Consider the following 15,755-nt stretch of genomic DNA (forward strand, 5'->3'; position numbering starts at 1 on the left):
ACGTCAGTTCAGTGCACCTTGTAGTTTTATTTCAAATGGAAACTTTTATGTGAATAAACAATGTAAATGCAATGTTCATGAATGTGAACAAGATATTATACAGGAATAAGTAGAGGATTAATACTGACCATTTATAAGAATGCTAACGACATATTACAATGACTACTAGCAAGTAGCCTTGTTTGGTTATACGGGAAAAATAATGAACTGCTGATATATTTTTTTACATAATATTAAACATCAGTGTGATAAAGGCATGGTAAACTTCCATATCGTTAGGGAAAAGATACGATATCACGTCCTTTAGACCCATTAAGTGTCTTAAGTTTATTAATAGTGACCCTCACTGGTACACACGAAGTGTCAAAGAGGCTGTCCAAATAAGACTGATCGCCTGGTTACTAGAAGCCTGTTACGGGTGTTAGTGGGCCGGGGGCAGCGCAAAAAACGGCGAGCAAAAAAATGAGAAGCCATTTTTTCCACTAACCGTTCGTTGTGCAAATCACGTTATTTGCGCTGCTTCGATTCCCAGGTAACCGAACGCCTGGAAACAAGTGGATTTTGCATGCCTGTCTTAATTGTTTAGCTTGATTGATTGTTTCAGAGTTAGACTTGCTCCAAGTCGCTCGTTTCGTTTTGTGTCCCTTTGAAATCGCGTGCGGGTGACCGTGCGGAATTAATAGGCCAATTCCGATATATTAATATTCTAACTTGGCTCCGAGGCTTGGGGGAATAAAACAAAAGAAATGATTTATTCATTCCTAAACCTCGACGTGATATCTTTTGTTTTATTCCCCCAAGCCTCGGAGCCAAGTTAGAATTTTAATATATCGGAAATGGCCTATTTGTCCGTGCGTCGAGAAATGGCTCGGAACGATCTTCCGCCATTTTTTTTCCATGCCCGCGCGCGCCCTCCGTTTTCTGTATCCAGTGGTCTCCTGCGAATGAAACGAGCGACTTGGAGCAAGTCTATTTCAGAGTGTATGTTTGAATGTTGCAAGTGTATTTTGAAATCCTGACACGAATTTTGTCACTTAACGTTTGAATGTTTTAACAGAATAATTGAATGTTTGTTTAAGGATTAAAGTTTCAGTTTTGGCGGTGTTGGAACGCCACATGGAACTGGCTGGGTTAAAGGAGCTATTCTTTAAAGCACGACATTAAACAAAATTTTTCTGACGTACAAACTCAGTAATTTTAAAAATTGGAGGAAACCTCAAAAAATATTTGTTCTAAGGAAAAAAAACAAATAGGTAACAATAAACCGAAAATAATCAAGGATAATTACGACTGAGAAGGATTAAGACGGATTATGAACGACAACCCTTTAAAAGCTGGCCAATTTTGTTAAAGATGCGGTGTTGGTGACGTAGTTCCTTTACGATGATTAGTGTGACTGACGTCACCAATTTGTGTTGTTTAACTCAAACGAGGACACAGCGAGGACAGTTCAGTTGGAAATAAAATCGAATGAACGCTGTAGCCTTCAATCATTGACAAAACGTTGGCGCAGTTGCTGCTTTCTTACTTCAAACATGAAAAAGTTAAGTAATTTCCCCTCTCCCCTCAATGTTGCAATGTTGCGATCAAATGATCTCGCAAAATAAACGTCTTAAAGGGCTCGGGGCGGCAAAAAAACACGACACAAGACACATTCAGCAATTCATCTTAACTTTTATTGAATCATTTAGAGTAAATTTTATATTTTGTAGTAAATCGAAGCCGACGTAATGTTTCTCTATATATCTTCTATATGCGCCATTGATTTCAACGTAACCTAATGTCAACAATTATTAACCACGAACACATAGGGTGGTCTGCCTGTGATTGCGCTATCCAACACTGAAATGGGGGGATGGGAGTGGGTGGGCCAACGACTTTTGTCAATGATCGTAGCCTCCTACGCAGGGCCGGGTTCGATGGGCTCTTGTCACGAAATGCGTACGTGGTTACTTAGAAAACTACACGCACTTCGTAAACCAGTTTTCCGTTCTTATCAAATTTGATTGGTCGGGAGCATGTCCTATCGTCGTTCTTTTCTAAAAAAAGCCACACACTTTCTCTATGTTGATCATTTGAAGTAGCGGGTTCCAAGTTTACTTCGCAGCGGAGCATCGATAAAAGCATAAGGTAAGCGATAAACAAATTAAACTTACGCCTTTCTACTAAGAATAGTAGTACAACAGTGAAGATGTCAGTGCTGTTTGAAACAACTTTGCATGATTGGCTGTAGAAAGGTACATGTTCAAAATGGCCTTGTTTCTTGTTTCATCATCACTAAAGACTCTAAAGAAAATAAACCTACTACGTGACAGCATTTAGCGACGAGATTTAGAGAGAGATTTACTGAGTTTGTGAGTTAGGTGGCGGGGAAGGTTATATAGCTGCTTTGTTTACGCGTAAAAAGAAGTGATTCTGGAAGTAAGTTATAATTAGGTGTTCAAATTTCAAGTCGAATTTTTCACAGCGGGTCATAACAATAAGATAATCAAGACGAAGATGTTTACAAGCGTGTAGGAACGAACCTAAATCAGACATGTACAAACATTTGTGGATCAGTATAACATGATTGTCGTTTAACAATTGAGGCAAGGAAACAGACTGGGTCTCGGAAACCCAAAACTAAAGAGCCCGTGCTAACGACCTCAAAAACTAGGACCCCAGGCTAAGGACCTCAGAAACTAAGTCCTCGAAAAGTAAAGACCCCGGGCTAAAGATCAGGGTAAACTTAAGACTCCGAGCATAGAGGAGCAACAGATATTTTAATTGAAGGAAACCTCAAAATAATAGTTTTCTAACAGATAAAAACAACAAAGGAAGAATAAAAAAGCGAAAATAACGAAGGATGGTTTCAACTCAAGAAGATTAAGACGGATTGCGAACAACAAACTTGAAAAAACTTGCAAATTTTTTCAAACATGCGTTGTCCATGACGTAGCTCCTTTCAGTGACCTCGAAAACTAGAATCCCGAGTCCTAAGAGCCCAGTATTTTTCTTTACATGTCAGTTCTCTAACGTGTTGGTTCGGTCCGTGACTAGAACAGGAAATACGTAAATACTTGTTTGTTGACACTTCACGAGGCCGTGCATTCCATGACGCCGGATGGTTTTGTTTGTTTGTGTGTGTGTGCGTGTGTGTTTTTGGAGAAAGCTGCCAAAATGTACGCGGATTTCTTAATTCACCATCCTTAGCTTGGAAAAACACAAAAGAAGGTTATATTGGCCCCGACTCTAATTTGATCACGAGATGCAGTTTTATATATATATATATATAAAAAGATATTTAAAATGCAGAGATGGAATCTCAAAAGCTGTCCTAATTATAATTACGATCTCTCGGGCAGTTAATAATTGCGTAACCTAATGCAGAGAGCTATACTGACTACGAAGTTCATTTCGTTTAGTTTGTTTCACCCATCAGTTCAATGGGCTTTAAATTCATGTCTTTCATTACTTACGTCATCTACTCCTGTGAAGGCGCCCTTTGGCTTTATATTAGAATCCCTTAAAATTATCAAGAGTTTATGGGTTAGTTTATGGAGTAACCCACCGGTGGGGTGGAGGTCACGGTTCTGACTCGAATCACGTAAAAGCTTAAACAAATTTTCAGACTAAAAAAGCCACCGGTGTAACCCACCGGTGGGGTGGAGGTCACGGTTCTGATTCGAATCACGTAAAAGCTTAAACAAATTTTCAGACTAAAAAAGCTTAAAAAGACCATTTGATACATTTCATGTTTGAACCGGCGAGAGGTAGAGTCTTCATAGACACGAAAACACAAAAGAACGCGAGAGAAACGAGCCGCGGGAACCTGGAAACAATGACTCGGCTTCAAACTGGTTTTAAAACAGTCGAATTGAAGATTAAAATGTGTGACAAAAAGGCTCTTTCAGGTTGCTTCCAAAACGACCAGAAATGGCTAAAAATGACCCAAAAGAAATGAAGGACAGGTTTTTATACCAACTATCGTCGACGAAAAGACCACAATAACGTCAATAACGTAATTCAAGATTAAAATTACTAAAATACCGCTTGAAAAATTGACCAATAACGCAATACCGCAAACCCCAATGACCCCTCGGTTTTCATGCCTTTTTTCAGGTTTTTATTACGGTAGCGTGCTTAACCTAATCTGCCTTAATTCCTTGTTTCCTTTGTTCACTGTAATTACAGAAAGAAAACGTACGATGGCAATTTACAGTCTTAGCATTACGTCACTCGTTTTTCTCTGTGTCGGCTACTTCCTCGACCCAGTACACGCGACCGAATTCTCTTTAATCGAAACCACCGTTGACCAATGCAGGAACTACAACACAATCTCAGTCGAAGGTTATGACATCAAGAAGAATTCAACAAATGTTCGAGTGACGCTACCGGGTTTACAGACAGAAGCGGCTTGGAATTGCGGACCGCATTTTGAAAAGGTAAAATGGGGGCAAAAAGCCAATCAGTTACGCGTGCATTTTCAGAGCACTGGAGAAGTTCAGTGGAGAGTCTACAAATGCAGCAACCTCGCGGGTCCCAAAAAAGCCGGAGACAACTGCGCAGTGGCCGAAGTAATCACGTTTTGTCCGGGTGACCCTGACGGAAATAACTCCGAATCCTGTGTTTATGAAGTCACGACTGGATACGAGGGTGAACGCCGTGTCACAACCATAACACAAGTGTCTGCCGAGCTTGGAGTGGAAGTTGAGAAAGGAGATGGGAAAGGTTCTGCAGGGGTGTCAGGAGGGTCATCAAAAGAGGTTTCTGATCTGATGTTAGAAAAGTGACATACGAGTCCAAACAATATCTTGTTGTCCCGCCCAGTTACTCGTTCTGTTCGTTCACCAACAATACCAGCGAGGCGGATAAGGATGCTCCGACTGGCTTCAAGTGGGTATGCTACTTGCCCCGGTTTGTGCAAATCAGGGGTAACTTTGAAAACGTGCCGTGTACAACCGTTAAAAAATGCGCAAGCGGTGTCTGTCCAGCGGATAGTAAAGTTTCCATCGGTGAAGGGTTTTCCATCCAACCCCAGTCGGCCCTCGTCCTTGCCTTCGGCCTCGCTGTGCTATGTTTCTAAGGACTTAAACACAAGTGATGTATCAGGGTAATTTATACAAGAAAAATAACACGGCTGAAATAAGACGCGACATGTGCGTATAAATTAATGGTATAACATCTCGCCTCGTGACTGAAGCAGGGCGCGTCTAAAACACGACGCGGCTTAGACTTAAAACTCGTTTAAAGGGGGGTCTTGACGAAGATGCAGACTGGACTTATAAAAATAAATGGTCCCAAAACAAGCAAGACACACGTCTGTTTATTTAAGCCGCGTCTTTTTTTTCTCGTATAAAAAGCCCTATTGACAACAAGTGAATCAATGAACTGTCGTTTTGTATAAAATACACAATTAATACTACCGTAAAATGCTGGTTATAAGTCAACTCCCCCTCCCTTCCCCCGGGTTATAGGCTCATATGTCTGAATGGCTTTCTCATAGTATATCCCTCTGCTTTTTGTCAGCTCATATCCAAACGGAACTTTTTATTACCGCTTATAGGGCTATAATCTCCCACAGTAATAAGCCAAACCAAAACCCTTTACAAAGTTGTATAAGCCCGGGGTCTGGGGACGTATAATCAACATTTTACTGTATACGATTATACGCTGGCTTACAAACTGTACCAAGAGATTGAGTAGTTTAATCGAGTATTTGTAGATCTCATATATGTATCTGTAAACGTTCTAACACCTAAATGCGCACATTAATAGTAAAGTAGAACACGCTGCCCGGGGTTGGGGGAGGGGAGGCTCCTCGCCGAAGTTCAAACCATAACCGTAGATAAGAAAGATAGGGCGGTTTTCACATGAGTGTCGAAAGTAGTTTGCGTTTGCTTTGGTTTTGCATTACTACGCTTAGTGATTGTTGTAAAAAACCCGCGCCACTTTCTCAGCCAATCAGAACTAAAACTAGAACCAATCGTGTCTCGCTCGCGCACGTTTTCCCGCGCTACGTGCCGGCTTCATGTATTTGCTTCGAGTTTTGATTGGTTCACTGGATTGTCTGTGTCCTTTGTAATTGGTTAGAGTAATTACTTTGGGTTTGGTTTTAGGACACTCAATTGAAAACTGCTCTAACCCTTTTGTATACCTTCCATGTAAAATGGTACCCCTTTCCCATACGGCTATAGCAGAAATACCGCATCCCTTTTTTCTAAACTTTTTACAATAGTAAAAAACTTAGATGAAGCAACCGTTAGCTATAGGTGCGTCTGTTCAGGATTTTTTGAAAAGGCCTTTTGAATACCTAAATGACATTATCCCTACCCTTTCCTATATTTCAAATCCCTGCCTTTTTATATACACCTAATTGCAATAAAGTTGTCATAGAAGAAGTAAAAAGTAAAAAGTCAATGGAATAATTAGGCGCAGCATCAAATTATTTGTACAAACAGCCTCAATATATAATAAATCAATTTATCTGTATAGAAAAAAAGTGGACTAAAGTGCGGAGAAGCTCCGGGTCCCAATGCACAGTGAACTACGCATTATTCCATCTACTTTTCCATGACAACGTATTGCAATTAGGTGTACCTCCAACCCGAAAATTGTACCTCCCCTTGTATTTCGTTTAAAGGAACATCCCCCTCACCGATCAGGCTGCTGCCATGGTATATAGCAATCAAGGACGAATGGAGGGTTTAGGGTGTCTGCACACAGCGGTCAAACGCAACGCGCGTGCGCAGTTCCTGTGTAATTCCCGCCAAAATTCTCCATACAAAGTCAAAAATTTTTCGAAACCTTTCGCTTTAAAGCCAAAAGTTAAAGCCGTCCCTGGAAAGTTAAGGTTTATACGCCGCTTATGGATTGAAAATTTGATAATTCATCTTCACTGAGTGTCCCAGCTTGAACTGTTCTTTCACCGTACTATTTCTTTAACAATTTCTTACAAAAGTTTGCCCATTTTCGAGTCAAAAGTTCGAGGCGGCGAAGACCGGATGTGACGTCAATTTTTGCGTTTGCAATTGACCGCTGTGAAGGGTATCTGATAGCTTGTCGCGCTTTTTTGTCAGCAGGTGCACTTTAAATAGCAGGCGCATATATAATTTGCTTGTAAGGATCACAGGACTCCAAAAGTAATGTAAAAGTGTATATGGAGATTTGGAAACGAAAGTTGTAATCAATTGATGTAAAGTAAGTCACTAAGAACATAAATAAACATTGCTTGGTGTTTTATTTTTTCGTTTCGTAAATTAAGGATAGGTGTGTGCCACAAAGGCTCTCCAAGAGTACGAGTACGACTTTCGAAATTCAATCCAGTTACTTTACGTTTCCAGGGCCCTCACTGCTACCTGTTGCTGGCCAGTTGCCAGGAAAACTATCGGTACGAGATTGGTGTGAATTGTGATAATCGAAAGCATAAGCACTAGGTTTGAAAAGTGCTACTCCTACTCAAATCTGAAGGTCCCTATTGTATTGTAAACTGCATGTAAGATGGCTATGGATACAGGGCATCATGTTGAGTATTGAGTTGCCTCCAGAGCCCGTGGTCATGGGCCCCTGGCCATTTCTACCTCGAGCAAAAAAAAGCCGGAAGAAGACGGTAACAAACAAACAGCATAACATGAACGTATCATTTCTGGGATTTGTTTGTAACCCAATACAGTGGAACCCCGATATAACGATATGCCAAGGGAGCAGTAAAATAATATCGTTATATCGAAGAATCGTTATATCGAAACTCCCGATATAACGATATGGCCCTTAAATAACCGAAAATATCGTTATATCGGGGTAAACCTAACAAGTACTTTTTACTGCATATCACAAAAGGATAAAGAGAATAATTTTGATAAGAAGGCTTAGAACACAGTATCATTTTCGTATATCATCGTACAAAGCTGTTTTTAGAAAAGTTAGAGATGACTCGATTACTGTAATATTATTGCATTAAATTCGATGTTTTGCAAATTAAATGTGACGGTGTACTGATAATATCGTTATATCAGGAGGATTTTACGTTCGGTCCGCTAAATTCTATCGTTATATCGGGAATATCGTTATATCGAAGATCGTATATCGGGGCCGCCCAACATTTACAACTGCCGAATCATCGTTATATCGGGAATATCGTTATATCGAGGATCGTTATATCGGGGTTCCACTGTACTGTCCGTCAGTCGTGACACGACTTTATATTGACTGCAAGTCAGGAGCTCCAACAAACACTCCAGCGAGCATAAACATTCCGTCACGTGATGTATTGACCGTGATCGTGTGGTAGCCTGGGTTCACTCTTGTTGCAATCGTATGAAATCGATCATTTGACCAGATTGATTTAGGAGGGTCCGTGTTAATAGTTTCGTTTTGCTTCTTGTCCAACCATATTGCAGCCGTGCCTTTCACGTGCCTGATCAAAACTATTACGGACCGAGAACGAGCAAAATTGTCATCAGCACTTACAGGTACATAGATTCTCAGCTGAAGAATACTTGAACGTTGCCACGCACACCACCCTCCTTGGGTATCAGTGCGAAGCTCTTTAGATATGCTTCTAACGTTCATTTCTTGAGCACGCACAAAAAAACACGGCGAAAAACTACTGTTTTTTATAACTTCAAGTTGAAGATTTGGACGGTGTAGGTTTTTACAAGCGTTAGGCGTTTTCCCAGTCCAGCACAGTGGGTCTTTCAAGGCTTCGGTTTCGTGCTTGATAAGCAAAACCTTCGGCAAATTCGAGCTTTCGTTTTTTGTGATTTGATTGACTGCATCTTTGGAAACATTGATGTAGTCATTAACTACTTCTTTTAAAACGCTTCTCACATGCTTAATCATCATTGAAGAAACCAGAGCGTGCGCCTTGAGGCCAATATGGTTACCATCGGAGCCGGTCATGTTAGTAAACTTTACTTTCCACTGACCTTTTTCCTTCCGACAAAGTATTTCCTTTAAACTAAACGATGTAATATTATAATGGCGTGCAACTACAGTTTGTCCATAATTCTCGAGATTTATACATGATGGATTCCAAAGCCTTTTTGTAGCCGGATTAGGGCCTAGACCACCGACAATATTAATATAAAGAACCGCTGGTGCTGAAGGGTACATAAGGACTTGTCGAGTTAACTGCTCCAATGGTCTAGCTGTCTCCGACGCTCTATCATTTTGAGAGATCTCTATCAAAACAATATCGATTTTCTCGCCTTCTGCAATGAACGTTTTGTAGCAAAATGCAAAGAAAGGACTTCCAGTGTCCCCGATTGCTAGTTGAATTTCTCTTACGGAGGAGTTTGCTTCTTTACCAATGGTGTTATTCCACCATTTCGCGAACACTTTGAAGTACAATCCGTCCAAACTGTTTTCGTTAAGTCCCAATCTTCCTCCCGCACTTTGAGAGCCTCCAATGACCAATAGGTTGATATCTTCACCGGTTAAAGCTTTCTTAAGAACGTTTTTCAAGCGAGGTAGGATTACCAGCCTGAATTGCCCTTGAGATCAAATCGTCGGTAAGGTTTAGTTCGCTAAATTGACTCCAAAAGTCGTTTTGGTTTTCTTCTTTCACAACTTGTACTCCCTGTTTCATCTGCAAAGCATATTGTTTGGTCTCATGATAATAACATAAAATAATAAACACGACAACCAACAAGCAGGCGGTAAACAGATGAGATATCCGCATTCTCGAGCGATTTTTTTTTGTATGTTGCCTGAATTTCAGACGGAACTTTAGCTTCTTCTGTAAATTTAACAAATCGATCACCACCGGCGAAACTGCTCCAAACTGAAAGGAAATTCGCTGGAAAATTGCGTGCGCGTGACAACGTGGCAGCGCGAACTGATCACGCCATTAATCAAGTAAAAAAGATGACCACTTTTGATTGGCCATGGATGATCAACGCTGTAAAAAATATTCCACGTGCACGTGTTTTGCATGATATTGTAGTTTGGTGTTCTTGTTTTCCTGTTTCGATGAAGTATTTCGAATGTATTTGTTAAAAACCTAGTATAGAATGATTTGTAGGTTAGCTAAAGACATCCATGTCGACGAAGCCATGAACTCTACACATTGGATCCTATTTTCCCATTGAGTTTACAAAATGAGACTTCTAGTTCTGAATATTTTCTATGGCACTAATATTGAACCCTAAATGATTTAATAGTGAGGGCCATGGCAACTTAAATATAGAGGTTCGTAAATCAATTGCAAGAACTGAAATTGACAGATCTGCCTTTAACACAGATCTGCATTTTCCTTGAACCTCCTCCCGGAAGAAATTATGATCTGCTCTAATTTTCCTTCTTCTAAGAGTGAGCTCAAATTAATCAGAACATTCTGAAATCAATACGTCACGTGAAAGGTTCTTGCACTATATCTATGAAATCCTGGATTTCAAATATTTTTTATTACTTGCCCATTGTCATATATTGATATTTAAGTTATTTTACCATCATCATTTATTTTTTATATCTTAATTTATACTGTATTCAATACAATTGTTTGTAGTTAGGGTAGGTCCACATCAAGACTTATGTTTTGCCGATTGTATCTGGATTATTTGATAGCTTCTGAGAGGAATGCTAAATGCGATGATATGGCGATTTCAGGGTAATAATAAGTCGAGAAGAGACATGACGGTTTGCTGTGTAAGGCCCGGTTCAGACGCCGTACTTTTCATGAGCCGAACTCAATTCGAATTTGGACCGACCCAAATTGACAAAAGTACGCCTCTTGATTCAGACGCCGTACTGTTTGGCCGTTCCGAGGCCGTTCCTAATGCAGTTCCAATAATTGAGGTATACTGCTGGCAAAATACATTACTAATTTATGAATTAGGATCGGCACATGAAAAGTACGGCGTCTGAATCAAAGCCGTTCCAAAGGCGTTCCACAGGCGAAATTCTCGGCCAAGCCAGGCGGGAAGAACGGGTGAGCCGTTCCAAATTGAAATAGCCGATCTAATTTGATTCAGACGCCGATCTTTTCATGTACTTAATTCAAGGAATTAAGTTCGGCTCATGAAAAGATCGGCGTCTGAACCGGGCCTTAGGGTCGTTTATAGCTAATGTTGATTTTCGGATTGCGGGTATATTCGTATTTATTAAGTACTAAAGACACTAAACAGTGGATAGCGTTTTTTTCGCGTGCTGATTGGCTACCTGAAACTCCAGTGAAATTCCGAATATCCGCGAGAAAATTGTAATCTTTGACAGGAATAAACTAGTAAAAAAAAATCCTTCCGGGCTTTATTATCTTACTGTTTCATACTGAAATAACTATTCACCTCAGTGTTGACGTATGTGAGCTTTAGAAAGTCAAATATCAATTCCGATGCAAAATATTTCCTGTTTTCGATCTTTTTTGTGCAGAACCAACACGAACATCTCGATTTAAAGGGACTGTGTCACGGCTGAGTTAAGTTAAATATTTTTAAGTTTTGCCAAAAGCTTGCTATGAAACTTAACGTTTGCAAAGAAATCACTCCACAAAAAACATAGCTTCATTGCAACCAAATGTGTCTCCCGGGCGTTAGAATTTAAACTTAGAAGCAAACAAGGCTAAAGCCTGGTTTCCATATGATCGCAGACGATCGCAGTGGATCGCAGACGATCTCAAAATCGAGAATTACTGAACCGTGTGATCGCAGAGATCGCAGAGCGAACTGTTCCATAGACGCAAAAGATCGCAGACGATCGCAGAAGTGTTGAATGATGGGATCGATTTTCAATATTATGGGATAAATTCGATCGCAATTGATCGCAGTCGATCGCAATTGTGTTTCCGATCGCAACGATCGCAGACGACGCAGGCGATCGCAAGCGATCGCAGATGCGTGTTTCCATATGATCGCAGATCGCAGAACCTACAATCTGCGATCGTCTGCGATCCATTGCGATCGTCTGCGATCATATGGAAACCAGGCTTAACTTTGAAAACTGTTCAGCCCAACAATATTTCAAAAACCCATACCGTAACCTGTTCTAATCTTTGTCACTTTTGGCCATCCACTCCTTCTTTTGTATTTCCTGTGTTAGTAAAATGTTCTTTTACTGTTTTAACAGGTTATTTTTATAATTTCACCGAATTTGATGGTCATTTCCGATGCCTAAATTTGGCTAAAATCCGTGACACAGTCCCTTTAATTTCATGCATGAACGGATAGCGTGAGTCATGTTATCTGGCATGGCACATCTGTCAACCAATAAGCCGGCGAGAAATTGTGACAGGAGATATTTATTCATGACAGATCTCTTCGCTTGAATACTCAACTCGCACGATGTTCAAAATTGACTGATCATAACAAACCGAATTGAATTGGCCATTTCCTCTAGAGTTTCAGCAGAGATATTTCATCTAGCTATGGACAAGGCATCTAAAACGGTTTTGACCTCGGAAATGGAAGATGAGGAACGCAAGTATAGTGTAAAGATAGATTACTCTTCAACGGTGAGTCATTCAATATTTCTAAGGTATTTCTGTTGCCGACCAAAGGCACGATGCGCATGCAAATAGCGGCCACAATGCGGTCGCTTCTTTGCAGAATTGGAGGGGCCATATCTGCACAATACTTCCATCTAATTTCCATATGTTAGAACACTTATTTAAGACCAAGGTCGTCAACAATAGACGCAAGATTATTGTTAAAACACCGAAATAATATGTCACGGACAGCGTGAAGAATTGGCCAAACTTCGTATGTGGTAGTTCATTTCCTGGTTTTCTTTCGTTGTTGTTGGTGTTTAGCTTCCTTAGAAAACAATTGTTCTGGTTTTCCTTCAATTTGAAAGCAAATTTGTGCATTAGAAACAATATGACATGAGATGTCGTGACAAATTCTTCTTTACATTCAAGCGGATTACAGTTACACAATGGTAACAGTAACAGTTACAGCGAGCTCATGTTAAAAAAAACATGTTAAACTACTTCTTCATTCACTAGAAGTCGAAAATATGTCTGCTCCAGATACTAAGCCCCTTCGGCCTTGCTGTCTTTTGCACGATCCCTGGGTCTTCGGGATCGGAGAGATAATTACAGACGCTGCGGGAGACGACGTAAACACTCTTGAGGTCTTGATAGGGGAGACGTTCTTTGGCTCGTCACGCAATCTTGCCTCCCGAACGATCGCGTGACGAGTCAAAAGAACGTCTGCATCGGACGCTAGAAGGGGGTACTAGCACTGGAATCTCAGCCCCCGTCTACACTAATCCGGATAACTTTAAAAAAAGTATCTCTTTCTCTCCGGATTGGCCAACCGTCCACATATTAATCCGGACAATTTGTCCACCGAAAACGGAACTTTCCAAAAGTGGATTTATTCGAAAACGCCGGCTTTGGGCAGACAATATACCGTAAAATTCCGGTTATAAGCCCCCCCCGCTTATAAGCCCTCCCGGTTATAGGCCCATCTACTTGGAAACAAAAAAATACATCCGATTATAAGCCCCCCCCCGGATATAAGCCCCCCTCTACCGGATGACAGTACAGAATAGGGCTAAATGTTGCTTTATTGTGCGTTTTTAACTTAAAAACGTATTTCGATCAACACTCCCGTGGCTCTTTTCGAAACGTTTTTTTCATTCCGCTTATAAGCCCTCCCGGATATAAGCCCCTCCGCTTATAAGCCCACCCAAAACCCCTTACGAAGTTGTGTAAGCCCAGGGCTTATAACCGGAATTCTACGGTATTGAGAACGGAACTTTTCGAAAACGCTCTTTAAAGTGCGTATTTGAAAACATATTTTATCCTTTTTTTAACCAAAATATATGGGTTTTTAATTTTATCCTGACAAGTGTGGACGGAAAATATTTTATACGGCGTTGTCATATTTCTCCGTTTTCCAATTTATCCGGTTTAATGTGAACAGGGCCTCAGTTATCAGTTAAATTTCTCCGGGCGATTTTTCAGCTATCACTTAATATTTCAGCCCATTTCTCAGCTATAAATAATTTTTCCAGATCTCAGATTTCAGCTAACAGTTAAAAAACGCATCATATCTCAGCTGACAGTTAAAATTTTGAACAATACTTACAATACGATAACAATTCGTTTGTCGAATTGTACATAAGTACATAAGTATAATTCTAGCCTGCGAGCAAGCTCCCTTCGGGGGCAACACGCGAGCGGCGAAGCCTCGAGTTTCGGTGAGCTAATGCTCAAGCCACTTAGTCCGCGAGCAATCGTTTCTTTTGCTCGCCGTCGACGCCAGCTCGCTTCACTCGCCGACTCAGCGGCTTGCTTTTCTCACGGAAACTCGAGGCTGCGCCGCTCGCGCATTATTGGCCATTCCGAAGTTGCGCAGGAAACTGGGGCGAGTTTCAAGTTAATCAATAATCTGGCCCCACCACATGAAAGATCACGATTTGATTGGTCATTTGACCACGTTTGATGAATTAAGGATGAACAGAGACGAAGTTATGAACTTCGGAACATGGCTCAAATTCCATACAAACGTCTCTAATTTTGAGCCGTGTTCCAGGGTCCATAACTCCTCTGTTCATCCTAAAAGCGCCAAACTTGGTCAAATGACCAATCTCACTATGATCTTGAAATCATGCGGTCGTGTCAGATTGCTTAAAATTTGAAACTCGCTCCAGTCACCTCTACAACTTCGGAATGGTCAATTAAAAAAACCGTGCAGGCCATTATACGGACACCAACTCCCTATTACGGACAGTTCACTTGGTCCTTTAGACACTAAATTTATATAAACCCTACCTCTGTAATACGGACACCTCCATAGAATGAACGCTGTATTTTGGACACTACCTAACCGTATTAAACGAAGGAATGAACGAACGAAAGAACGAACGGACGAACAGACGAACAACGAACGAACGGACGGACGAACAAACGAACGAACCAAACAAACAACGAACGTAAGAAAGAAAGAACGAACGAACGAAGGAACGAATGCATGAATGAAAATGTTTTTGTGCTCATATTTATAAGATAAGGAAATAAACATATTAAGGAATTTATAATATTGTTTCCTTTTTTCAGGAGAGGAGATACTTTGGCTTAAGCAAAAGACGATTGGCGTTAGTTGTGGTACTGTGTGGCGTCAACTATACGTAATGATCAATAATTTTTTTTTGCAGTGGAGTCTCGATTACTCAAACCTCCAAGGGAAACGAGAATTGGTTTGAGAAATCGCGGTAAAAATTGCACTGTTCGAACGAGAGAACGGAAACCACTTTTGGTACTAGGTATTGGGCATTCTCGTCCCCATAGCCCTTTCGTTTATCTTAGCCGGCACGGAGGGCTCTGGGGACATAGGATTTTTGAATTAATTCGAATTTTTTTGATTGGCTGTTTGGAACAAAGAATTCCTAAACGGAAGTCGAAAACGTAACGACTCTCTCATAGATTCTTTTGAAACGTCATGACTGCATACATGAAGACCGGAAGTCCTAGAATCTAGGACTGGAAATCCGGTGTCCCCAGAGCCCTTTGTTTCCTCGTGCCAAGGCCTAGCCGGCTAAAAGAAACGAAAGGGCTATGGGGACGAGAATGGGTATTGGGAGGTGCAAGAAATCGAGAGTTCCGGCAATAAATCAGGATTCCACTGAATTTTGTCAACTTGCAAGAGTGCTACCGAAGCGTACAAGCCGGTATATCGCAGGCCCCAGTTGTTTAAAAGATGGATCACGCTATCAACCGGATAAATCTGGTGGATAGCGCACTATGTTTTGGTTCATGCTTTAGGCTACGTTTACAGGGGACGGGACCGGATTGGTGTCTGTTTTCACGGGACCGTTCTGGAACCGGTCCGGAA

The 15,755-nt window shown here is 40.9% G+C and overlaps 1 protein-coding gene and 1 pseudogene across 1 annotated transcript in view; one reads left to right on the plus strand and one right to left on the minus strand.

Moving 5' to 3' along the window:
• Nucleotides 1–8,108: 8,108 nt before the first annotated feature.
• LOC144639147 (uncharacterized) lies at nt 8,109–9,885 on the minus strand (annotated as a pseudogene).
• Nucleotides 9,886–12,230: 2,345 nt separating this feature from the next.
• LOC144639160 (venom phosphodiesterase-like) overlaps nt 12,231–15,755 on the plus strand; it is a 40,091-nt gene continuing 36,566 nt past the window's right edge. Inside the window, exons 1-2 of the mRNA XM_078498416.1 lie at nt 12,231–12,427; nt 14,981–15,028. Of these exons, the coding sequence (XP_078354542.1) occupies nt 12,341–12,427; nt 14,981–15,028 (135 nt within the window). The 5' untranslated portion in view covers nt 12,231–12,340. The remainder of the gene's footprint in view (nt 12,428–14,980; nt 15,029–15,755) is intronic.

Source organism: Oculina patagonica, chromosome 14, assembly GCF_052425735.1.
Source record: "Oculina patagonica isolate OP01 chromosome 14, crgOcupat, whole genome shotgun sequence".
Classification (NCBI taxonomy): Eukaryota; Metazoa; Cnidaria; class Anthozoa; order Scleractinia; family Oculinidae; genus Oculina; species Oculina patagonica.